Source organism: Haliotis asinina, chromosome 11 (assembly GCF_037392515.1).
Source record: "Haliotis asinina isolate JCU_RB_2024 chromosome 11, JCU_Hal_asi_v2, whole genome shotgun sequence".
Taxonomy (NCBI): Eukaryota; Metazoa; Mollusca; class Gastropoda; order Lepetellida; family Haliotidae; genus Haliotis; species Haliotis asinina.
Genome location: NC_090290.1, coordinates 55,576,337 through 55,604,301, shown reverse-complemented (window position 1 = coordinate 55,604,301; position 27,965 = coordinate 55,576,337). Strand labels below are relative to the sequence as shown.

At 40.0% G+C, this 27,965-nt stretch overlaps 1 protein-coding gene across 1 annotated transcript; it reads right to left on the bottom strand.

Moving 5' to 3' along the window:
* LOC137255567 (uncharacterized) lies at positions 1–20,052 on the bottom strand. The gene is made up of 3 exons (XM_067792993.1): positions 19,707–20,052; positions 1,951–2,093; positions 1–156 (listed from the first exon to the last, which is right to left on the bottom strand). Exons 1-3 carry the CDS (start codon positions 20,050–20,052, stop codon positions 1–3), a joined length of 645 nt encoding a protein of 214 aa, XP_067649094.1.
* Between the last annotated feature and the right edge of the window lie 7,913 nt (positions 20,053–27,965).

Genomic DNA, 27,965 nt, shown 5'->3' with positions numbered 1-27,965 from the left:
TCAAGCACCTGTCTGGACAGTCTGGAAGATCGAGATCCTCCAGTGTCCCCCACACCTTGGGCTCGAGTCACCACTGCACAGCGAACTGCATTCGCTCTCAGGCCGTATACTGTACCCATCTTTAATGACGCTACCACAAAAGCACTCCTTCCCTCCCTGCAATGAGAAGTAACATGTGCAAAATATATGTTTCTTCGTTTGGAAAATCCATCCACAAAACATCGGTAATATGATGCATGTGTCCGAACATTAAAATTTAGGCAAGGATGTAAAAGCATTGGAAACGTATTTCTTCGCATGATTAGAGAAAACAGTTGAGACTAATCTGTAACCTGATATGTTCTTTTATCTTACCTCACACATAAATGTCGTTTTCTGATTGCCCAAGCGCTCGTCTATTATTTTCAGTGTACCCCACTTACATGCGAAGAACATTAATTTTCAATCTACCCCGCTGCCAATGCAATCCATTCGATACTTCGTGGTTGTACTTCTTTATCTCGAATAACACTGAATCACCCATGATGTGCGGAAATGTTTTGCGAGTGCAAATCGATGGAAGGGAGATTGCTGCGAAAAGATTTGCCTTGAATTCCAATAAAACGTTTTTGACAAAACGTTCAAATGTAGTCCCTGTAAGTATACAGAAGTGGAATTACTCCGCGGCGACTTCACAAAAACATGAAGATACAAAATTCGAATCTTTTGCTTCACGCAGGTTGGCTGAAGTGAACGATCCCATGCTTCAAACAGTTCATAATTGACATTGAGGTGTTCGGTAAGATAAATACGTTATTCACTGGTCCCTCGGAGCCTGTTGGTTGATGTACCCTCGATGTTTCTTTATGTTCTTCACCCTTCGGGTCCAACCATAAACAACTTGTAATGTGCTGTTCTTATGTATTGGTTAGGCTATTTGTGACTGATGGTGTGATATATGGGTCTAATGAACTGGTCTAACGTACTCGCCTTATGTATTGGTAGGATTTACAGGTGTGATGAACTGGTCTAACGTACTCGCCTTATGTATTGGTAGGATTTACAGGTGTGATGAACTGGTCTAACGTACTCGCCTTATGTATGGTAGGATTGGTGTAACATACCCGCCTAATACACTGGTCCCCTTCAACAACGCGATCGTTGTCTACCGACAGTCATAAGCCCTTGTTAATGCATGTGACCTACGTTCACCTTTTCTCTGTGAGGAACGGGCCTCTGGTCTCACTAATTATGTTTCGTTTAGAGAATCCAGTATCCAAATTAGACGTGACATGATCACGAGCCCAGTAACTGGGGTCAATAAATATAATGTGCATCAATAGTCACTTTATTAAACATTCACCTCTTAACACCACATGCATCTTTACTGCATTACCCATTAACACCACATATATCTTTACTGACATCTGAAGTTGTAGCCTAATGCTTAGTCTATGAATATGCATAATGTTCATAGTAACAAACTAACCCATACAAATTGAGATAGAGCCCCAGGGAGACCAGAGATTCAGAACCTGAAGAAATCTGGACTTGCTTAATTTAGGGCTTTAGCATCGCAGAGAGGGCTTGGAAGTCGGGAAAATAATGTGGTTCAGTGAATGTGAGACAGACTACTTAAGTTGTATCACCATTTGAAGCTGAGCGACCTCTGTCTTACCGAAAGTACGACATGTCGTAACTTTGCTTACCAGTATCTCGCCATGGTTTTGGAATGGCATTAATCTAAGCATACTATGAATAATAATTTATGTTTTATGAGTTTGGTTTATCGGGGTTGAAATCAGCTATTGGAGCATGAAGACTAGTCTGCGACCCAGACCATCCGATCCGATTGTTGCCATTTACGGCAAGCTTGGGTTGCACGAGAGCAATTACAAACCGGGTCGATTAATGGTACGTGCGTTGATGACGGTTGTGATAAATGCACTTTAATACTGCATCTTTGTTTACCTCGACTCCGAAGAAGGTATATCCGCGGCCATGGCAGTTCACCTTGCAGGCTTCAATGGTCATACAGACATAGTCCGTTTGGAGGCCGTATGGAAGTATACGACGCCGGTTATCGTTGTAACATCCGACGTATGTGTGCTGAACTGTAAAGATATGTGGATTATAATCTCCCGATGACATAAACTGCGACAGGATAAGTCAAAGGATATTGGTTTATAACCAAATACAAGCACAAGTTAGAATGGATAGTATTTCATGACGTTTCGAAATAATGAAACTTGACGAAAAGAATAAATCAATGGTAGGGCATTGTCGACAAACATATCGCAAAATACATGATGTCAGAAATGTAGACGTTAAATTTAATCCTGTGACTACTAGACTGTTACACAGGTTTGCTGTTATGAATCACAGGCAAGGCCAGAATATTCAGTTTTGATTACCTGCTGAAACAACTGTCAGCTGAAAACAACGGTGCTGAAAATAAGCTCCGCTAGATGTGTGGCATTGTTTTCCCTTAAGGGCTAGATGTCTTATTTTCCAATTGGGGTTAGATGTCTTATTTTCCAATAGGGGTTAGATGTCTTATTTCCTCACAGGGGTTAGATGTCTATTTCCTCACAGGGGTTAGATGTCCTATTTTCCAATAGGGGTTAGATGTTTTATTTCCTCACAGGGGTTAGATGTCTATTTCTTCACAGGGGTTAGATGTCTATTTTCTCATAGGAGTTAGATGTCCTATTTTCGAATAGGGGTTAGATGTCATATTTTCCCATAGGGGTTAGATGTCTTATTTCCTCACAGGGGTTAGATGTCTTGTTTTCCAATAGGGGTTAGATGTCTTATTTTCCAATAGGGGTTAGATGTTTTATTTCCTCACAGGGGTTAGATGTCTATTTCTTCACAGGGGTCCGATGTCTATTTCCTCATAGGAGTTAGATGTCCTATTTTCGAATAGGGGTTAGATGTCATATTTTCCCATAGGGGTTAGATGTCTTATTTCCTCACAGGGGTTAGATGTCTTATTTTCCAACAGGGGTTAGATGTCCTATTTTCCAATAGGGGTTAGATGTGGTATTTTCCCATAGGGGTTTGATGTCTTATTTCCTCAAAGGGGTTAGATGTCTATTTCCTCACAGGGGTTAGATGTCTTATTTCCTCACAGGGGTTAGATGTCTTATTTTCCCATAGGGTTAGATGTCTTATTTCCTCACAGGGGTTAGATGTCTATTTCCTCACAGGGGTTAGATGTCTATTTCCTCACAGGGGTTAGATGTCTTATTTTCCCATAGGGTTAGATGTCTTATTTTCTCACAGGAGTTAGATGTCTTATTTTCTCACAGGGGTTAGATGTCTATTTCCTCACAGGGGTTAGATGTCTTATTTCCTCACAGGGGTTAGATGTCTTATTTCCTCACAGGGGTTAGATGTCTTATTTCCTCACAGGGGTAAGATGTCTTATTTTCCCATAGGGTTAGATGTCTTATTTTCTCACAGGAGCTAGATGTCTATTTCCTCACAGGGGTTCGATGTCTTATTTTCCCACAGGGGTTCGATGTCTTATTTTCCAAAAGGGGTTAGATGTTTTATTTTCCAATAGGGGTTAGATGTCTTATTTCCTCACAGGGGTTCGATGTCTATTTCCTCACAGGGGTTAGATGTCTTATTTTCCCATAGGGGTTAGATGTCTTATTTCCTCACAGGGGTTCGATGTCTATTTCCTCACAGGGGTTAGATGTCTTATTTTCCCATAGGGGTTAGATGTCTTATTTCCTCACAGGGGTTAGATGTGTATTTCCTCACAGGGGTTAGATGTCTTATTTCCTCACAGGAGTTAGATGTCTTATTTCCTCACAGGGGTTAGATGTCATATTTTCCAATAGGGGCTAGATGTCTTATTTTCCAATAGGGGTTAGATGTCTATTTCCTCACAGGGGTTAGATGTCTTATTTCCTCACAGGGGTTCGATGTCTATTTCGTCACAGGGGTTCGATGTCTATTTCCTCACAGGGGTTAGATGTCTATTTCCTCACAGGGGTTAGATGTCTATTTCCTCACAGGGGTTAGATGTCTTATTTTCCCATAGGGTTAGATGTCTTATTTCCTCACAGGGGTTAGATGTCTTATTTTCCAACAGGGGTTAGATGTCCTATTTTCCAATAGGGGTTAGATGTGGTATTTTCCCATAGGGGTTTGATGTCTTATTTCCTCAAAGGGGTTAGATGTCTATTTCCTCACAGGGGTTAGATGTCTTATTTCCTCACAGGGGTTAGATGTCTTATTTTCCCATAGGGTTAGATGTCTTATTTTCTCACAGGAGTTAGATGTCTTATTTTCTCACAGGGGTTAGATGTCTATTTCCTCACAGGGGTTAGATGTCTTATTTCCTCACAGGGGTTAGATGTCTTATTTCCTCACAGGGGTTAGATGTCTTATTTCCTCACAGGGGTTAGATGTCTTATTTCCTCACAGGGGTAAGATGTCTTATTTTCCCATAGGGTTAGATGTCTTATTTTCTCACAGGAGTTAGATGTCTATTTCCTCACAGGGGTTCGATGTCTTATTTTCCCACAGGGGTTCGATGTCTTATTTTCCAATAGGGGTTAGATGTTTTATTTTCCAATAGGGGTTAGATGTCTTATTTCCTCACAGGGGTTCGATGTCTATTTCCTCACAGGGGTTAGATGTCTTATTTCCTCACAGGAGTTAGATGTTTTATTTCCTCACAGGGGTTAGATGTCATATTTTCCAATAGGGGTTAGATGTCTTATTTTCCAATAGGGGTTAGATGTCTATTTTCTCACAGGGGTTAGATGTCTTATTTCCTCACAGGGGTTCGATGTCTATTTCGTCACAGGGGTTCGATGTCTATTTCCTCACAGGGGTTCGATGTCTATTTCCTCACAGGGGTTCGATGTCTATTTCCTCACAGGAGTTAGATGTCTTATTTCCTAACAGGGGTTCGATGTCTATTTCCTCACAGGGGTTAGATGTCTTATTTCCTCACAGTGGTTAGATGTCTTATTTCCTCACAGGGGTTAGATGTCTTATTTCCTCACAGGGGTAGATGTCTTATTTCCCACAGGGGTTGGATGTCTTATTTTGCCATAGGGGTTAGATGTCTTATTTTCCCAAAGGGGTTAGATGTCTTATTTCCTCACAGGGGTTAGATGTCTTATTTCCTCACAGGGGTTAGATGTCTTATTTCCTCACAGGGGCTAGATGTCTATTTCCTCACAGGAGTTCGATGTCTTATTTCCTCACAGGGGTTAGATGTCTTATTTCCTCACAGGGGTTAGATGTCTATTTCCTCACAGGGGTTAGATGTCTTTTTTTCCCATAGGGGTTAGATGTCTTATTTTCCCAAAGGGGTTAGATGTCTTATTTTCCCAAAGGGGTTAGATGTCTTATTTCCTCACAGGGGTTCGATGTCTATTTCCTCACAGGGGTTAGATGTCTTATTTTCCAACAGGGGTTAGATGTCTTTTTTCCTCACAGGGGTTCGATGTCTATTTCCTCACAGGGGTTAGATGTCTTATTTTCCAATAGGGGTTAGATGTCTTATTTCCTCACAGGGGTTAGATGTCTATTTCCTCACAGGAGTTAGATGTCTTATTTTCCCACAGGGGTTAGATGTCTTATTTTCCCATAGGGGTTAGATGTCTTATTTTCCCATAGGGGTTAGATGTCTTATTTTCCAATAGGGGTTAGATGTCTATTTCCTCACAGGGGTTAGATGTCTATTTCCTCACAGCGGTTAGATGTCTTATTTTCCCACAGGGGTTAGATGTCTTATTTTCCCATAGGGGTTAGATGTCTTCTTTCCTCACAGGGGTTAGATGTCGTATTTTCCCATAGGGGTTAGATGTCTTATTTTCCCATAGGGGTTAGATGCCTTATTTCCTCACAGGGGTTAGAAGTCTATTTCCTCACAGGGGTTAGATGTCTTATTTCCTCACAGGGGTTAGATGTCTTATTTTCCCACAGGGGTTAGATGTCTTATTTTCCCATAGGGGTTGGATGTCTTATTTCCTCACAGGAGTTCGATGTCTTATTTTTTGCCATAGGAGTTAGATGTCTTATTTTTTGCCATAGGACTTAGACGTCTTATTTTCCCATAGGTGTTACATGTCTTATTTTCCCACAGGAGTTATATGTCTTATTTTCCAATAGCGGTTAGATATCTTATTTTCTCATAGGTGTTAGATGTCTTATTTTCCCATAGGGGTTAGATGTCTTATTTTCCCACAGGGGTTAGATGTCTTATTTTCCCACAGGAGTTAGATGTCTTATTTTCCCATAGGGGTTAGATGTCTTAATTTCCTACAGGGGTTAGATGTCTTATTTTCCAACAGGGGTTAGATGTCTTATTTCCTCACAGGGGTTAGATGTCTATTTCCTCACAGGGGTTAGATGTCTTATTTTCCCATAGGGGCTAGATGTCTTATTTTCCCAAAGGGGTTCGATGTCTTATTTTCCCACAGGAGTTAGATGTCTTATTTTATCCCACAGGGGTTAGATGTCTTATTTTCCCACAGGAGTTAGATGTCTTATTTTCCCATAAGGGTTAGATGTCTTATTTTCCCACAGGGGTTCGATGACGTATTTTCATATAGGAGTTACATGTCTTATTTTCCCACAGGGGTTAGATGTCTTATTTTCCCAAAAGGGGTTCGATGACGTATTTTCTCATAGGGGTTAGATGTGTTATTTTCTCATAGGCGTTAGATGTCTTATTTTCCCACAGGGGTTAGATGTCTTATTTTCCCATAGGCGTTAGATGTCTTATTTTCCCATAGGGGTTAGATGTCTTATTTTCCCATAGGGGTTCGATGTCTTATTTTCCCAAAGGGGTTCGATGACGTATTTTCCCATAGGGGTAGATGTCTTATTTTCTCACAGGGGTTAGATGTCTTATTTTCCAACAGGGGTTAGATGTCCTATTTTCCAATAGGGGTTAGATGTGGTATTTTCCCATAGGGGTTTGATGTCTTATTTCCTCAAAGGGGTTAGATGTCTATTTCCTCACAGGGGTTAGATGTCTTATTTCCTCACAGGGGTTAGATGTCTTATTTTCCCATAGGGTTAGATGTCTTATTTCCTCACAGGGGTTAGATGTCTATTTCCTCACAGGGGTTAGATGTCTATTTCCTCACAGGGGTTAGATGTCTTATTTTCCCATAGGGTTAGATGTCTTATTTTCTCACAGGAGTTAGATGTCTTATTTTCTCACAGGGGTTAGATGTCTATTTCCTCACAGGGGTTAGATGTCTTATTTCCTCACAGGGGTTAGATGTCTTATTTCCTCACAGGGGTTAGATGTCTTATTTCCTCACAGGGGTAAGATGTCTTATTTTCCCATAGGGTTAGATGTCTTATTTTCTCACAGGAGTTAGATGTCTATTTCCTCACAGGGGTTCGATGTCTTATTTTCCCACAGGGGTTCGATGTCTTATTTTCCAAAAGGGGTTAGATGTTTTATTTTCCAATAGGGGTTAGATGTCTTATTTCCTCACAGGGGTTCGATGTCTATTTCCTCACAGGGGTTAGATGTCTTATTTTCCCATAGGGGTTAGATGTCTTATTTCCTCACAGGGGTTCGATGTCTATTTCCTCACAGGGGTTAGATGTCTTATTTTCCCATAGGGGTTAGATGTCTTATTTCCTCACAGGGGTTAGATGTGTATTTCCTCACAGGGGTTAGATGTCTTATTTCCTCACAGGAGTTAGATGTCTTATTTCCTCACAGGGGTTAGATGTCATATTTTCCAATAGGGGCTAGATGTCTTATTTTCCCATAGGGGTTAGATGTCTTATTTCCTCACAGGGGTTCGATGTCTATTTCGTCACAGGGGTTCGATGTCTATTTCCTCACAGGGGTTAGATGTCTATTTCCTCACAGGGGTTAGATGTCTATTTCCTCACAGGGGTTAGATGTCTTATTTTCCCATAGGGTTAGATGTCTTATTTCCTCACAGGGGTTAGATGTCTTATTTTCCAACAGGGGTTAGATGTCCTATTTTCCAATAGGGGTTAGATGTGGTATTTTCCCATAGGGGTTTGATGTCTTATTTCCTCAAAGGGGTTAGATGTCTATTTCCTCACAGGGGTTAGATGTCTTATTTCCTCACAGGGGTTAGATGTCTTATTTTCCCATAGGGTTAGATGTCTTATTTCCTCACAGGGGTCCGATGTCTATTTCCTCACAGGGGTTAGATGTCTATTTCCTCACAGGGGTTAGATGTCTTATTTTCCCATAGGGTTAGATGTCTTATTTTCTCACAGGAGTTAGATGTCTTATTTTCTCACAGGGGTTAGATGTCTATTTCCTCACAGGGGTTAGATGTCTTATTTCCTCACAGGGGTTAGATGTCTTATTTCCTCACAGGGGTTAGATGTCTTATTTCCTCACAGGGGTTAGATGTCTTATTTCCTCACAGGGGTAAGATGTCTTATTTTCCCATAGGGTTAGATGTCTTATTTTCTCACAGGAGTTAGATGTCTATTTCCTCACAGGGGTTCGATGTCTTATTTTCCCACAGGGGTTCGATGTCTTATTTTCCAATAGGGGTTAGATGTTTTATTTTCCAATAGGGGTTAGATGTCTTATTTCCTCACAGGGGTTCGATGTCTATTTCCTCACAGGGGTTAGATGTCTTATTTCCTCACAGGAGTTAGATGTTTTATTTCCTCACAGGGGTTAGATGTCATATTTTCCAATAGGGGTTAGATGTCTTATTTTCCAATAGGGGTTAGATGTCTATTTTCTCACAGGGGTTCGATGTCTTATTTCCTCACAGGGGTTCGATGTCTATTTCGTCACAGGGGTTCGATGTCTATTTCCTCACAGGGGTTCGATGTCTATTTCCTCACAGGGGTTCGATGTCTATTTCCTCACAGGAGTTAGATGTCTTATTTCCTAACAGGGGTTCGATGTCTATTTCCTCACAGGGGTTAGATGTCTTATTTCCTCACAGGGGTTAGATGTCTTATTTCCTCACAGGGGTTAGATGTCTTATTTCCTCACAGGGGTAGATGTCTTATTTCCCACAGGGGTTGGATGTCTTATTTTCCCATAGGGGTTAGATGTCTTATTTTCCCAAAGGGGTTAGATGTCTTATTTCCTCACAGGGGTTAGATGTCTTATTTCCTCACAGGGGTTAGATGTCTTATTTCCTCACAGGGCCTAGATGTCTATTTCCTCACAGGAGTTCGATGTCTTACTTCCTCACAGGGGTTAGATGTCTTATTTCCTCACAGGGGTTAGATGTCTATTTCCTCACAGGGGTTAGATGTCTTTTTTTCCCATAGGGGTTAGATGTCTTATTTTCCCAAAGGGGTTAGATGTCTTATTTTCCCAAAGGGGTTAGATGTCTTATTTCCTCACAGGGGTTTGATGTCTTTTTCCTCACAGGGGTTAGATGTCTTATTTTCCAACAGGGGTTAGATGTCTTTTTTCCTCACAGGGGTTCGATGTCTATTTCCTCACAGGGGTTAGATGTCTTATTTTCCAATAGGGGTTAGATGTCTTATTTCCTCACAGGGGTTAGATGTCTATTTCCTCACAGGAGTTAGATGTCTTATTTTCCCACAGGGGTTAGATGTCTTATTTTCCCATAGGGGTTAGATGTCTTATTTTCCCATAGGGGTTAGATGTCTTATTTTCCAATAGGGGTTAGATGTCTATTTCCTCACAGGGGTTAGATGTCTATTTCCTCACAGCGGTTAGATGTCTTATTTTCCCACAGGGGTTAGATGTCTTATTTTCCCATAGGGGTTAGATGTCTTCTTTCCTCACAGGGGTTAGATGTCGTATTTTCCCATAGGGGTTAGATGTCTTATTTTCCCATAGGGGTTAGATGCCTTATTTCCTCACAGGGGTTAGAAGTCTATGTCCTCACAGGGGTTAGATGTCTTATTTCCTCACAGGGGTTAGATGTCTATTTCCTCACAGGGGTTAGATGTCTTATTTTCCCATAGGGGCTAGATGTCTTATTTTCCCAAAGGGGTTCGATGTCTTATTTTCCCACAGGAGTTAGATGTCTTATTTTATCCCACAGGGGTTAGATGTCTTATTTTCCCACAGGAGTTAGATGTCTTATTTTCCCATAAGGGTTAGATGTCTTATTTTCCCACAGGGGTTCGATGACGTATTTTCATATAGGAGTTACATGTCTTATTTTCCCACAGGGGTTAGATGTCTTATTTTCCCAAAAGGGGTTCGATGACGTATTTTCTCATAGGGGTTAGATGTGTTATTTTCTCATAGGCGTTAGATGTCTTATTTTCCCACAGGGGTTAGATGTCTTATTTTCCCATAGGCGTTAGATGTCTTATTTTCCCATAGGGGTTAGATGTCTTATTTTCCCATAGGGGTTCGATGTCTTATTTTCCCAAAGGGGTTCGATGACGTATTTTCCCATAGGGGTAGATGTCTTATTTTCTCATAGGCGTTAGATGTCTTATTTTCCCACAGGGGTTAGATGTCTTATTTTCCCACAGGGGTTCGATGTCCTATTTTCCCACAGGCGTTCGATGTCTTATTTCCCACAGGGGTTAGATGTCTTATTTTCCCACAGGGGTTCGATGTCTTATTTTTCCACGGGGGTTCGATGTCTTATTTTCCCACAGGGGTTAGTTGTCTTATTTTCCCACAGGGGTTACATGTCTTATTTTTCCAGAAGTTTGGGAAGAGAATGGGGCATAGATGATGCTCATTATCATCGAAGACGAAGGAAGACGTTGAATTTAAACGTCTTTAGTCGGTTAGACAATACTCGCTAAATATATAAAACAGTAGACATAAATGAGGTGAGCGGAGTTCCAATTCAACTTCAGAGCATTTTCCTAAAGCGGCATCATCCTGCTACTATCATACCCAGTAATTAATGAAAGTGACAGAGTGGTACTGGTTGGCTCATAAGTCGATGTAATGCCGTAGTGATGAGGATTAAGAATGCAGAATTGTGTCAATTACAGTTAAGTCTCACGTAGCTCAGCTACATAGTGTTAGACCTTTGGAAATAATTAACTGCCCTGAATCAGTTGCCATACATAATCCTGGAGTCTACTTAAATTTCAGTTCAAAGAGAAACTTCGTGATAGGAAAAAATCAGTATTTAGCAAACAACAAATTCCCCTGAACTATCGAAAGGAAGATGATGCCCTGTGGAAGCCTGCTGATCTGCCTGCGTCATGATATTTGACGACAGACTTCAGATTGAGGACAATATCAAGTAAACACCTTACACCTTAAACACTCTTATACTTCAGCTTGTTAGTTTGACACTTGCTGTGTCAAGAGCAGCCACACCTCACACGCTCATGTCCACCACATATAGATGAAATGGAATGTCATGAAATGACTTAAGTATATTGATTATTGTTATATAAAATGACGCTAAATGACTGAAATTTTTAGCCAAATGACTGATTTCACAATTTGACTATAACACGTACAGATTGTTCAGTCATCCATCTGACAGTCGCGCCGGTCCCAAAAGTTCTAAGTGACTTCACCTCACCTTAGCAAGCATGTCGGTTTACATTTTGTGATTGAGTTTGAATGAAACTGATGTATGGTGCCCACTTTTACCGCTCCATGTGTAACGAGCTGTATAAAGCCCCTGTCATACTTTCGTGTATATCAAGCATTTATGAATTCCTTATAAAAAAGTTTCGAATCTCAGTCGTACACTCACAATTGCCTAATTTATAGATTACTTTGACTTATGTATGACGCGATTTTATGATAAATTCAGTGTATCCATCGCGTATGAGTTACTTGACACGATTTCTCGTGCTGTAAATATATAGCTAGAATATTGCTGAGTGCGGCTTTAAACTAATCTCACTCACTAACTCTTGTTGTAACCTGCTGCATATACACTGCACTTGTCGAGCGTATTCCAGACGCACCCAACTTATTCAGAACGCATGCCTGATACTTCCGACGAACGTCAAGCGTATTCCTGATTCATTGCTTCCCATCGGTCAGTTTACCAGAGTAGATTCCATAGCTTGTACATCACGGGCCGTCCGAACGTGGTTCAACTACTGTACTCTATCCTGGGTTACAAATAAGTATAATGCGTTGTCCGAACGCAAGAGAGATGGCACTAATTCTTGCAATACATCGGCATTCGCTATAGGTTATTAGTTCAGCTCTATCAACCTTCAAGTATGTCTTGTATATGTCCAAATAGACAAACTCTAACAGGATTAGAGATTATTGTAGATTATCCCTGATCTAATATACGCGTCATAGCTCGTGCGGGATATCAGCGCATTACCGCGTGTGAACCGCTTCATCCTCCACGGGAATCCTGACAGTGGTACCTCGCTCGACCAGAGCGGGACCGATGCACTGCCTATACATGTATATAACTTATGACCCCTGTAATCAGGCGTACTGAACCGTACTGGATAGCACTGTATGCATGCCGACGAACATAAAACTTATTGAAAACGATTGAGATCCACACGAGATGCGTATTGTGCGTACGGCTGCGTATGAAGTAAATGTCAATTAAAAGGGATTAGGACAAGCGGAGGTGTGACATTCCCTAATTTCACGAGTGCAGATATGGATGAACTACCTATTATGGATGATTCAATCATATTCAATACTGAGTGAGTGAGTGAGTGAGTGAGTGAGTGAGTGAGTTTAGTTTTACGCCGCACTCAGCAATATTCCAGCGATATGGCGGCGGTCTGTAAGTAATCGAGTCTGGGCCTAGATTTTCGAAACTCTCTCATAGCTAAGACAGTCGTAAGTGCTATGCATTAACATTAAGTTACGACTATCTTAGGGCTAAGAGAGCATCGAAAATGTAGGAGCTGGACCAGACAATCCAGTGATCAACAACATGAGCATCGATCTGCGCAACTGGGAACCGATGACATGTGTCAACCAAGTCAGCGAGCCTGCCCACCCGATCCCATTAGTCGCCTCTTACGACAAGCACAGTCACCTTTTATGGCAAGCATAGGCTGCTGAAGGCCTATTCTACCCGGGGACCTTCACGTGTCTGTTTAATTCTGCGATCTTCAGGCCCACGATGGACTTACGGCGTGACTGCAACCAATCGAGAACATCGACGTGTCACCAACCACTTCAAAATGTTTGAAATGTGAGCTGCTATGATGAAGAACCATGAAAGCAAAGGAGTTTGTTCGTGTAGGATATAACATAATCCCCGGGCATTATTGAAAAGTAAGCCTGCTGTACGGGAAGAGGGCTTACTTTTCAATAATGTTATGGATCATGTTATGTCCAACTGACAAACCGACTGATATGCTCTAGATATAATTTCAATATTTGGTATTCACTGTTGAAATTAACTGGGTTGAGACTGGCAACCTTTAGCACGCATATGCACGTGCTCCGCACTTGCTACCCGTACCTTGCACATGCCCGTACTACCCGTCTAACGAGGAACACAGGGTTCATGCCGACAATCAGTCTCATTCTTCACAACGATCAAGCTACGTTTCCTTTTACACGACTGTTTCGTACGACGTCGTGTGACGTCTACGACGATACACGATTTGTTCATTTTGCCCTCCGACGATATCGGTTGAGTTGTCCGATTCGCCGGATCTGGCATAGCTATTATGGCACCCGTCTCAAGACCTCACTCTCTATTGTACGTGCAGAAATTGATTGCAATACTTGGATTGTATCTCATAGTAAAAAAAATAAAGAAGTATTCGTAAAGAACGCACCGTTTTGGGGTTCACCCAATTTTGATGAGAAGAAAAGAGCCGGGGGCGTATCACAATCTGGCACAGGAGTTGAGCCTTGATAACATGAAATTTCAGGCATATTTTCGTTCAATGAATTTTTCTGCATTCGCCATTACAGAGTTCGAAGCACATGGTCAAAACTGAAAATTGGAATTTCCCGCATTATTGTTAGCACAGTTGCCCATTGAAACCCGTACGACGGGCTCCGTCACATGACTACATCGCTACATGTAGCGATAGAAAAAGCCGTCTTACCACGTCGTGCCACGTCGTGCGTCAAAAACGCAGAAAAGGAAACAGTTACTGATAATTCAACGTGAGCGAAATCTGTCGTACGACGTCACACGAGAACATCGTGCAAAAGGAAACGTTACTTCATTCTTTGCTTAGTGGATAAAACTAGCAAACTAGTAACTAACAACCTAGGAAATCGAAGGGTTGCGGGTTCGAAACCGGATGTCGGCATTGCCTGTTGAAAATTGTCAGTAATGTTATATTTTGCGATCGCAATTCAGTCATGGGAAGAGAAAGCCTTATCAATTTTCAAAAGGAGCAGTAATTGAAAGTCAAGGGCTGTTCCTCAGAAAATCTATGGGCGGAGGGACAGTACTGAAGTAATATCCCGGGGCAGAAGGACGTTGTTAAGATAATTGTACCGGGGCAGAGGGGCGTTATTAAGATAATTGTCCCGGGGCAGAAGGACGTTGTTAAGATAATTGTACCGGGGCAGAGGGACGCTATTAAGATAATTGTCCCGGGGCAGAAGGACGTTGTTAAGATAATTGTACCGGGGCAGAGGGGCGTTATTAAGATAATTGTCCCGGGGCAGAGGGACGCTATTAAGATAATTGTCCCGGGGCAGAAGGACGTTGTTAAGATAATTGTACCGGGGCAGAGGGACGCTATTCAACTAATTGCCAGAGAAAGCGAGACTGTATCAAATTTAAGGCATATTACGAGAAAAAGTGTCCACTAAGCACAATAGAGTGACGTCACTGCCAGTTTATAATGCATTTTAATGATTCCATTTGTCCGTTTGATATGTCCTTAGGTTGTCTAGTGGCCAACTCGACTAAATCTACCAATTTCGTTTCACCATGTCGATATGGATATTAGACGGTAACCCTCGTGCGTTGTCTCACCAGGGATCAGGGGTTACACAGTGATTACTCCATTCTGTTAGTCCAAGTTTGGACAGCGAAATATCACACCTTAACGGATCAGTTCCCGAGACGCTGTAAAATGGGATACTACCACTGGAGCAATACCTTCACCAATGCTGAATATACTGTTCCTTGTTTTTACTATACACAGAACTCTGTTTTGTTCTTGTGTTTCGTGACAACGGTTTAGTGTTCATGGATGCATGTCACAATACCTCGGTGATCATGTTTGAGGTAGCTGAACACGGCTTCTGGAATGTGTGTCAGAACATTTAGAAAATGGCAAGAAGTTAGAGGGTAACACAAAAAAGAGTATACACTGCCATATAAGGATATATATCTTAGGATAAGCAAACCATTGTTTGGAGAGGCAGGGCATGTTGTAGTTGGCAAAGGGGTGGTAGTTGGAATCGTGGCGGTCGTTGGTGTGGTAGTAGCAGCTGAAAGAAAAGAAAGAAAAAATTAAAAAAGATACGTACTAGCAACGATCGACTGATGTCGGTTCTCACATCATCTCAGAATGTCCACCATTCTAATTAAGCGTTTCCCTATGAAATATACAGTGTTTACGACTACAGACAATGTCACATCCAATAAAATACTGATGATCTTCATGACAGAGAACAACTATATGTCACACCTATCAGTTCTGATCTGAATAAATTATTTCCCAACAATCTCGTATTGACGTCAATAGGTAATTACTGTCAGAACATGAGAACACACCACGGTCAGATACATTTTTCATGGATTTTGTCATCTCAAGGGATCAAGATTTCAAAATCTAGAAATAATGGTTGTCACTATAAACATCCATTGAATTAAAGCAACAAAACATTTAAATACCTGTAAATATTTATGTCTAAACTCTGGTAGATTCAAGATTCAAGATGTTTGTTTGCAGAAAGGTTGCATGACCCAAAGTACAAATGATACAACATACAACTCTGTAGAGTTACCTTCTTCTGTTGTATTCATTCAAATACATCTCTGAGAAATTCCATTTCACAGAAAGATATTACTTGATTGACATTAATTAATGACCTGTAGATGGTGAGAAATAACTTATCCTGCACTTCAAAATATGATGACCTGTAAACACTCAGTGCTTGGGCTGCAGGAATAATGCCCGGCAGGATGGCAAAGCTGCATACTAAAATCGTGACGTCATACATCTTGTTACACAGTCTTGGGTGGGGTGTTTTGTTGCTCTGAATGTTGATGCAAAGCTGTAGTCTACGATCTCATTTACCTTGTTTCTAGTTCAGGTATAAGGGAAATGACTTCTTCTATAACCTTTTACATATCAGATCATCAATACAACCAAGGCTGAGGTTATGCTTTGGTAAAGAGCGACCGTGCCTTGACTTTGTGAAGGAGAGTAGAAAAATCCCACCGATGCCCATTAAAAAACCCAGATCATTAAGGGGAACACAGCTTGTGTCCACTGATAAGTGTATTTCTTGTGTGGATTGTAACCCCCAGACGGAACATAGATTTTTTTCCGAAAAGGATGTTTAACATTTCACACTGTATTCCCAGTAAACTCCAGGAATACTCACTTAATTCATGCAAGAAATGTGTTTTATCGCCGTCACCACTATTCCGTCAATATCAAGGTGTGTCACACCTGATTCACACATTGTCTGGCATGTTGGCAACTGAACCCGTTTTTTCCGCGTGACAAGGCAATGAATTAATCACTAAGGTACTCCATCAAAATTAACACACAATTACACTGTTTAATTAATATGACAACCAATAAACGTGCCAGGCGCATCTGTCTTATTAGCAACCTAATTGGGCGCACTTAAGTTAGAGTACATCATTTGCACCGGTTTAGTGCTTTCATCGGTTGACTTGTAAAGAAAATTGAGTAGTCACACCAAGTCAGTTCCTATAATTTGACTTCATGTTTGCAATGTTGTGATGAAACTTTGTAAAAAAAATGGTTAAAAATTAACATTATCAATTCACACAATTGATCAAAGTTGATACTGACTGTCTCACATAGCTACTCAAACGAATCATTACGGATTATTTATGATTGTGAACTGAGGGCAAAAGAAAATATACCAGTGCTCAGTTGACCTTAGCTAAGATCAACCTTAAGCACTAAGGTTAGAGTTACGATCACCTTAAGAAAAAGATACGCCTGTTGCACAAAACAACCTTAGGGCAACCTTAACTTGGGCTCCAACCTTAGCCGTAACCTTAACCCGTGGATGCCGATTGTATTTTCAGGCGCACATTGTCATAAGGTTTGAAAAGTGAACGTTGTGCGAGAATTGCGCTAGCGTGGTCCTGGATCTGTGCACGGCTAAAAATTACACAGAAATGTAGAATATTTAGTTTCCTATACGTTGGTATAAATATAACTGTGACAACCTCAGGGATTTGAGAAATAGATACTGCTAAATGTTGTCCAAAACTTTTGTGTGCGTTAAAAATCATTACATTTCTCCGTTTTCGTCGTATACCAATAAACGCACTCTGCTACGATTTTTTAAATTTATCATCTTTACGAAAAGTGTGAGCGAAGAAAACACAGCCTAATGTCAGAACGACATAAGTGTATATGAAATGGAGCTATGTGTTAATGCACAACGTTATACGCTTAATATTAAAAATGGCCCGCAATAAATGTCAAAAATGGATTCTCTTCTATGACGTCCACAGTGAGATGGTGCACGCATAAAGATAAGGGGGCATGACCCCGCTATGCTTCACATCAGGTCAGTGTAACTAAGATCACATGGAGAGAATTTGCTGTGAATACGGACAGTATATTTTCGTAATGTTTTGTACACAGTGAACAAACCTATTCCAATACAAAGTTCCCCAAAGTGAGCGGAGACTTTTTGGTAGTTTCACAGTTTATAAGGAAAGATACCAATGTACTACATGAGAAATCGATTTGGATGGCAATACATAATTTAGTTCTTAGATTCCCAAATTCTCCTGTTTGTGTAGATGTATTTTGATTAATCTTGCATCACTATTAACGGAGTAACAGACACATCTTCTTATGTAATGACATTATATAATAACATAACTGAAAATGATGCAACATTTTAGTTGACGTCATGGCATGTTTTGTGCATATTGTGACGCTGGAAAAAGACGACACTGCTTTGCTGATAAGTATATATCTCACCTAATTTCCATTGAATATGTCAAAGGTCTCGGCTTCTATGCCAGAATTCAACACACTTTAGACAAAACGCAATAGTGTCCTGAATATATCAACAATTAGACGGTTTCACTACGTATCTTATTGCGAGCAACACGTGCACCTGCCTGGCATCAATGTAGCGTAAATGAATATTCATTTAGGATATAAACATTTATGATTATGTTATTTCTCTTCATAAGTATGTAATGAAAGGTAAAAAGAGAGAACTATTAGATTGTGTACGTAACATTTGTCCAAATTAAGACATGACCTGTGATATATTCTTAAGCAGTTTTCGTATAAATATTGAGTTAGATATCCTAGTTGCTATCAAAATATGTTTCAAAACGTTTTTGACAAACTCGCACCTGGTCAAAATACGCAAAATATACATCACAATACTGAAAGTGCAATATTCAGAGTATCTGTGTATTATATGTTTTTATCGTTTACAATGTAAATGACGGAAGAAGCCAGAAATGCCGATAAGTACCGTTGTCGTTCTGCTTGATTTTGCGTTAGTCATGGCGTCACGCTGCACGGAAACTTTGACAGTAACTGTTGCTTATGAATCATTAAATGATTGCATTGTATATTTTTTTAACTTGCTATTTCTTGCTGTGACACTCTTCAACTTAATATTCTAGGCGTGCTTAACCATTGTAAGAAATGATTACACGGCGGGATGCTGGAAACTTTCCGAAAATGCCACGTAGTGTAAAATCGGATTTTTTCTTTGTTTACATTTGAAACGCACAGTCTTTCGAGCACCGCGTTCGTTCTCGTTCGTTTTATGTAGACAGTTGGTGTTGGTGACAAAGACCATTTGTAATTTGATTCTATGATGTGTGGAGAATTCAATGATGCACTTGTCGCAGCAGACTATGAAGTATACGTGATATAATAGGCGTCTCAATATCGGCCTTGTCGAAACGTGATTTTGCAAACACTATCCAATATGGCGGAAATCGCAGTTCGGTGTTCGTGTAAGTGTATTTTCGAAAACATCCCAACCAATTCTCTCAACAATGTTTCAGCTATATGGCGACAGTCTGTGACTCATTGCCAATCCAGTGATCAACAGCATGAACATATTCATATTCAACTGGGATACGATGACATGTGTCAACCAACACGATCCCGTTAGTCGCCTCTTACACCAAGCATGGGTTGATGAAGATCAGTTCTCACCCAGATCTTTACGGGTAACTGATGCAGTGACGCTTTCGAGTTGCTATGAAATGGACGAGTATGTGGCACTCTGTGACAGTCTTCATGTGATCGAGAAATCATGGAAACGATTTCATCCTTTGATATGACACAACGTTTTGATGATTTATGGATGATCAACGTCTATATCTTAACAATGGCGAATTTTGAGTATAGATTCTTTATCAGAAATCTATCTAAGAACCCATATCGAAACTTCGTCATTCTTAAGATAAAACAGTGGATCATCCATAAAGTTTTGTCATCACCATACCGCCGACTTCAAGAATGCCACTCAAACGAAAGATTTCATCCTCTGTGACATTTTTTCCGTTTGGTGATTATTTTGGTTTTCCGTTTGGTGATTATTTTGGTTTTCCGTTTGGATTATGGAGAAAAGTAAAACATTATGAAACATCATATCAGTTAACGTTTTCTGTGAATGACAAATTTGAACTCACCCAAGTTGTAGTACATATGGTCTTGGTTTGCATGCTCAACACAATCGTCGCCGATGGTTAGGCTTTTGTTGTACATGTGACATGAGCTATTGACGTCATTGTAGATAAACGAGACACACAGATAATCTGAGACACACTTTCTGGCGCAGTCAAGCTGACTAACAACCTCAGTTTGCTGTCTGACACCGTAGGAACATAGATGGCCATTTAGATGGTCAGAATGAAGGAAGGTAAAGGTTCTTCTCGAAGCCATTGTTACGTGAAGCAGAATGGTCAAAAACAGGACAAGGCAATGAAGAAGGCCAGTTGTCCTTCTCTGGATCACTGACATCAACACACACTCCATCTTTGAAAGCATTACTGTCAAAGTGTTTGTGAAGTGACTCCTAACAAGTCTACTACATGGCGGTGCAGCGTCATGGATTTATTGCTAAAAATGTATTGCGCTTCATCTAATTGTGGTCAAGTATAAAGGGTAAATAGTCAATACAAATGTATTTTGTAACACTGAGTGAATGAAAACAAATGTGCATATTTCATAACGGGTAATCAATAGCAGATTGTATTATTGGAACGGTTGTAAGTGGTTATTGCAGTTAAGCATTACAAAAAATTGATTTACCAATATCGAATATCCGCTGATTATATACCACTTCGTTAAATATTTCGTTTACTCTGTCTTGCACTGTGAAGTATTCTATGGCGTCTTCATGTATATATTCAGTTCACATCCGAGAATCATCAGTTACTTTGTATAGAAAAAACTAGACTAAAGTGTTTTCTGATAATGTTATGTAACACATAGTTCAAGGGCATCACATTTTTTCTGTGGCCATTAAATAGAGGACAGTGGGGTAGTACGGCTATAGCTGTGACATAATATTACTTAGAGTTATACAAGAACAACAAGCGTATGGTCATTTCCTGCATGTAGTATAACAGTATATAAGTGTAACCCTGAATAGCACGGATCGTCCCAGACCAGTTTCGCGTATATAAGTGAGTGAGTGAGTTTAGTTTTACGCCGCACTCAGCAATATTCCAGCTATATGGCGGCGGTCTGTAAATAATCGAGTCTGGACCAGACAATCCAGTGATCAACAACATTAGCATCGATCTGCGCAATGGGGAACCGATGACATGTGTCAACCAAGTCAGCGAGCCTGACCACCCGATCCCGTTAGTCGCCTCTTACGACATGCTGAGTCGCCTTTTATGGCAAGCATGGGTTGCTGAAGGCCTATTCTACCCCGGGTAGACCTTCACGGGTCCGCTGTATATAAGGGACGAGCGTATCGATGCTAATGATGTGGATCGTTCAAATGTCTGGACTAAACTCGGCCAAATTCATATTAGATAGACAGTATGAAAACACATCAACTATTTCTTTAGTCGCAGAAAGATTTTATTGAATATTTCTTTGTTGTGGGATCAATGTAGACATGATCCGCATTGATCTACAAAACTGGGATACCACTCGTCAACAGTGTCAGTCCACAGGACCCCGTTGTCGTCATTGACGACAAATATTGGTTAGTGGAGATGCTGGGTGACAGAAGGTATTCTCAATCGAAGATCTTGAACCTTGAATCAATGAATAGACATAAACCTCAATACCATAGAAGACCCTGATGAAGATATCATGTCTCATTACTGGGTTTGTGATGTTCCCTTCAGTACTGGTATTTCACTACGACTGGTTCCGTTATTACATGAAGCTGGTTTGGGGGCACATTAACCGCACAAGTCATGTGAAATCACGCACAAGTGATGTCATGTGAAAGCACTGGTTTGTATCTTTGTTGTATCGCGATGACCATGGATTTAGAAACATCCTTACCCCCAGATTCATTTCAAAAGCTATGTATAATTAACATCCATATCCTTCGTTAAGTGTTTCAAATTTCAGTCGATAAATTGCCGTTGACACCAAAGATAAACAGTTTTTTTAAGACGAGTGTAATTTGTATTAAAGTTAGAGGTATTTTTGTGTCTGAATATCTATACACATATTTCATATGTGTGTTCAGCCATAGTCAGAATCAAGGAAACAGTCTTGATTAGGAAATGCTCAATCCCTGAGATTTACAGTAAAGTGAGATACATTGACAAATCGCAACAGTTCGACATGGACGGCACTGGAAATAGCGCTGCGGATGCAACAAATACACGTTGTAATAGATGAATTCAACCTATGTTTAAACTACGTTGGTGTGGTATTTTTTTCACAATGGAGAGTAGTACATCAAGCAAGTGTTACACTTTGAGGATTCACACATGATCCACAGCTGGCCGCCACGGAAGGGACACAGGTCTTGCTTGTCGTACGTAATTTATAAGCAAAGCAGATTAATCTGAAAGCTGTCAGCATATGAACGAGAAGAGTAGGTGTTCTTTTTTGACAGAATTTAACAGATGAATTGTAAAATTAGTGGCATTGGTTTTTAAACAAAAAGAAAAATAAAATAAAAGAAACAAAGAAATAACTACAAACAGAAGGGAAGAAAAAGAGGAAGAAGGGAAAGGAAGAAGACGGAAATAAGCACCCAACTTACCTCAAATGTTTACTAATACGTAGTGATCATTTTTAAGATAACGGGGCATTAAAACTTACCATACTTCTGCGCATGCGCAACATTTGAATAATTCAATGACATATTTCACTCAAACTAACAATGATATACATTTCAAACAGTTTTTATGTTTATATGTTTTTGAAAAGCACATCGATGCTGACCCTTTCTAGCATATTGCTTGACTCAAACACAAAGATGAACAGTGCATGGAGGTCTTCAAGTACAGCGATGTGTGCAGCCTTGTATTTACATAAAGCCAACTCCGAGCATGACTTTGATACTTCCGGAAGTGTTGTCCGAATGTGTTTGCAGAGCCCTTCCTCATTCCTGATCCAACACACTCTGTCTGGACCTTAAGTGCCGAACGAGACTTAAAAAAACAGGCTTTCATAGTTTAATGAAACACACGTACAACAGGCACACCCATAGCATCTCCCATCCAGCAGCGGCAATATATTTCGATTTTAAAAAATTGTGTGCTAACTTGGCATCTTGCAGTTCCGCTGCGGAATTCCCTGCAGCAGTTCTTTGAATCATTGAATAGGGTTTATTGGTCTTTTTCACATTATATGTGATAGATGCTGCCTCTCAAATACTGCTTGAATGATTCTCTCTTTTCCTTTTGGCGAGCGACATGGCTATGTGTAAACACAAAATAGAAAATTGTTACTTTGCAAACAAAAATGTTAACAAAGATGTGTTCCTAAACACTTTTTCACTATATCAAAAAAACACGTTTTTTTCACTGATACAAATCAGCAGAAAACGTCTCAAAATCATAGGAATGATTTTTTTCACCATTTTACACACTGTACAACAGTTGTTTCTTGTTTTAATGGTTGAAAAATATGGCGATTTTAAATGGTGTATCTTTGTTTCAAAGCAGATTTGTATTTTTAACATTGTACTTTGGACGTCACTAAACTACCTCTTTTTTGGTTTATTTTGGCATGGTCGAAAATAGGACAATTTAATCTTTCTCAGAACGATGCATTTCACCTAAATTTGAATGCATTTAAGACTTTCTTTTTGTTATGGTTGATAATTTTCCGTGGCAAAAGGTATAAGAAATCCCACATGAACCAGCAAATTATAACACAGACAAGTCTAAAATATTCAATATTATGTATTGAATAGAGAAGAGCAAGATACAAAGACTCACAATGGAGGTTTCCAGTACAATGCAACTGAATCTAATCTAAAGAAATGGGTAACAAATATAATATCAACACAGCAAAGGCTTGGTTTTCAGAGAGCGATCACAGCCAGCAATCTTGAATGTAGGTGAAGCGCTGTAGAAGAGGCAGACTTATGCAGGTAGGCCGAGTGATAAATGAACTCCAGTATAACTCTGAGTGTACGTCCATGTGTGTGGTGAACACAACAACCGGCCTTATGCATACTGTCACAGATTCTTGAGCATTCTATCTGATAATGGAACCTTCGTGATCGGCTTCCCTTATTACCACCTTTCAAAACACCCACCAAAGGCAGGCAACTCTAAAGCGCTACCTTACAGGCGTGTTGCAAAAAAACACTTGTGGCGTGATACGAAAAGTGACCCATAATAACTATCACTCAAAAGTTTGTGACCCAATAATAGCTATCACTTAATAACAATACAAATTACAGAAAATACACTCTCGTAACACACTGTGTTAATAACTGCGTTATTAAGTTTTCTTGTAAACTAATAACTTTTAACATATCTTAGATAGTTTTTAAGTAATTCATAGAGGTAGGAGGGTAATGAACCTTTTGACGTTTAGTGTATAGTGAGCCATTTACTGAATCACTTGGACTTTGAATGACTCATACCGACACCCACACAGTATAAAATGACAGATAACAGACAGTCTTTGGGAACTCACTAATCTTGATTGTTATGATCAATAATTCTTCTACTTTTCCGTAAAGCATAGTTTTTAATCATGTGTTTTTTCAAACATCGCAATCTGTCATATACGATTCACTTATGGTTCTACAGACACAGCTACTTAGATATATGGGTCTGTAATGTGACTGATTGATGTGAGCCCACCAGGTTTGGGAAAAAGGACTAGACTAGCGTTATGGCCACTGCAGTACCATGAGCTTCCTCAAGAAATGTTTTTTTTGCGCGTGAAATTAAAATGCTTCAATGGAATTTCATAGTGTTACGGTTAAGAATTTACCGTGACAAGGAATGTAAGAAATCCCCTGTGAACCGGCAAAACAGAACAAAGACAAGTTTAATACATTCAAATCTTGTATTAAGTCAATGAGAGCAAGTATTCAAAGTCACAAGTCAATATAACAATAACGATTTCAAATACAATACAAATGCGGCAAAACCTAAGGCAATGGGTCACAAAATATATAGTATAGCAAACTCACCAAAGTCTTAGTATGAGAGAGAAACAGTCGTGCAGATCGTAACTCGGCGAGCGGTCTGACAGCAGTAGATGAAGCGTTGGTAGAGGCAGAATGACAAATTCCAGCGAATGAATATGAATCTGTGAATCTGTGTCCCTCACAACACGGTAACTAGCCTTTATATACATACCTTAAGTCGTTTTCCGAAAGTACGAGCACTTACTGCCATCGCCAACACTGTAGAATGCCCTCGAAACAGTCTTCAGTAAGTAAACAAACAGGAAGTCAAGGGCAGTTAATTCCCGGACAAGCCTGCTGCCAAAATCCTAAAAATGCGGATCATCGATTACACGAAATGTGACCCATTATAATTATTATTCAAAACACTAAACATTGTGACCCAACAATAATTATTACTGAATTAATAACAAAATATACAGAAAATACAATAGTTAAAATAATAAAACTAAAACCAAAATAAAGAACATAATTAAGCAGTGGAGAATGCATGGCTAGAGTTTCACCAAGTATATTTGCAATTCCAGAAGTGAATAGTACATTGTTACATTCCTTCAGATGGTGAACAGCTGATCTTTCACATTTGCAGTTGCCTCATATTCTTTGAATTGTGTGCCACGCCTTAAACAGAGGTCTGTGTAATTTAATTTCTGAGACTTAAATAATCCAAGTCTGGCGTACATTGTGTTATCAAGAACATCGTGTCATGCCTTGACACAGTGATTGTAACATTGTTAGCGTTATCTACAGCATCTCCCTGGTTTCGTCTTATATGTCCATGCTTACTGGAATCATTGTTAATGTGGTTTACGAACATGACGATTTACAGAGGACCTAGGGACTGTTTGGTTTGCAATTTCATCCAATTCACCTGAAAAAAAAATAGGAAGCGTCTGGCACATTTCTGAAATTGCCACATGACATATTTCTAACGTGACGTTTCATGCAAATGCCAAATTTGCCTAGCTGACTGGTCATCACCCGGTTTCGTAGCTCCCGGTATAATAGGGAAGTGATATTTTCAAAAGTGGTTATCCTTTACTATTCAATGTTATAGTAAACACTCTTTTGACAGAACGAGGCCAGAATATGTTCCAGGTGTTACGAGGGTGATTAAGTGATAGTTATTACTGGGTCACAACGTGGAGAGTTTTGAGTGATAGTTATTGTGGATCACATTTCCTATCACGGTAATAGTGTTTTAGCACGCCTTTAAGGTAACGCTTTAGAGTTGCCTCCCTGTGGTAGTGTAAACACGAGTCGATCGCGAAGGTCTTCACATCTTCAACATACAATTTCACCTTTCATCCTGTTCTTCTTACACAGGTAGCCGTCTAAAAGTACCTGAGATGCACGTTTCTGGGATGAGACATACACTGCTCTAATTAGGCGGGCCATATCGAAATAGGACAATGTTGTAGCCATGCATATACATATATATATATATAATAACATGTCCTTGAGAACATTCTCCACATCTCCAACAAGTTGAGGATGGGAGTCACTCTGGGTCAGCTCATTAATGAAACAGGGGTTGACAGCTAGGCTCAGCAAATTTGTGTACTCATTGAGACTGTCTTTTGGGATGTCTGTCTTATGGGAGTGAACCGTTTGCTCAATCGATAATATTGAATATTTTTAGATCTGTCTGTGCTATATGTTGCTGGTTCTTAGGGGTTTTCTAGTACCTTTCGTCACGGCAACTTTTTATCCATAACACAGGCATGGGGTGATTGAATCATCAATAAAATCCCACACATTTCGCCAACACGGCATCTGTAGAGGGCTTCTAGAAAGGCATGTGAATCAGCAGACTTGCAGAAATATCTGTAACTGGGAAGGACAATTGCCATGTTTCCTGAAAACCGACTGCAAGAAAGGCATAAGCACATCGAATGGAATAGTGAGGACTTTCCAAACCAAAAACGTCACAAACAAGTATATTTGTATACAAAGCAGAAAGAAATGAAGTTTAACGAATAGAAGCGACTAAACCCTTTCCAGAAGAAGTCTCTGCCAAAAGTAGAGTCAGTTGTACCATTCTGACAATATCATGTGTACATATGTGTTTTAGCAGTATTACAGCTGTATCATGTTGATTCTAAACAAGTCCTGTCTGAACCAGACAATCCAGTGATTTTCATCACGCGATAAGATGGTAGAGCATGAGGATATGAATCACTATGAAATAGTGATGATACCAGATGGTCACGAAACGGTGAGCGTCTCCTGCCTCAAGTGAAACACTCCTCATGAACATATGGTATGTCTAGTCGTTTTTCGAAATAATTCGGAAACGTATAGTGGAAGTCAAAATATGGAATTGCATCGGGCATCGTGTTTTGTCACAGATGTATCAAATTTAAAAATTGCTTATGTCTGGCATTAAAACGTCTCGCAAGCTTTACTGAGTCCTTGTATGCCATAACATTTGACGAAACAACACTGAGCAAGAGTGGCATCATGTTCATTGAAACCATGATTTAAAAGGGCATGCTCGATTGTACCTCTAAAAATGTGAATTGTCAACACCAAAGGCTGGAACGTTTGGAATATTGGTCGGCATGGGACGAAAACAAGTCGTCTGTTGGTTGCAGCTATATGGCCTTGTTTCAAAAACGTTATTATTGTGAAGTCAGGCTCGCTGAGTTGGTGAACGTATATCATTGATATCCCAATGACGTACCTCCAAGCTCAGGATGTCAATCACTGGAGAGTGTAGCCAGGCTCGATTATTTACAGGTCGCCCTCATATAGCTTGAATGTTGCAAACAGCAAATAGACGAACAAGACGTCAGCCCTTATACATCAACCTGATGGGTCATTGCTTTGTCTTTATGAAAGATTTATGATGGTGTATTATAGACAAACAGACATACACAATGATGTTAACATGGTGACACACCAAGGAGACAATCGATGGCATTAATTTACTTCCGTTTCCATTTTATGCGGTTTACCCAAGTAATCAATGATATGTGAGAACCTGATTTATGAGAGGGTTTTAGCGTTCGATACGTTCGATTATGTGCCATTGTGTCTTTGAGCGGTGTGCAAACATGTAAAACAGATCAAAGTGAAACAATGTTTCATTGGAATTATGAATCAACGACACAATAAACTAAAAGAACCCTGTGCGTCCTTCCACATTACCTATACTTATGATAGTTTACGTAACTGAAGTGTGCCGTGAATAGCGAAGCTGAGTTTTCTGAGACAAAGATTCTGATTGGTTTATTGAACTGATGTCTAAGACACTCCTGCCGATCCGTGTTGGGCATGAACCTGGTCCGTTCCGCAATGCTGTCGT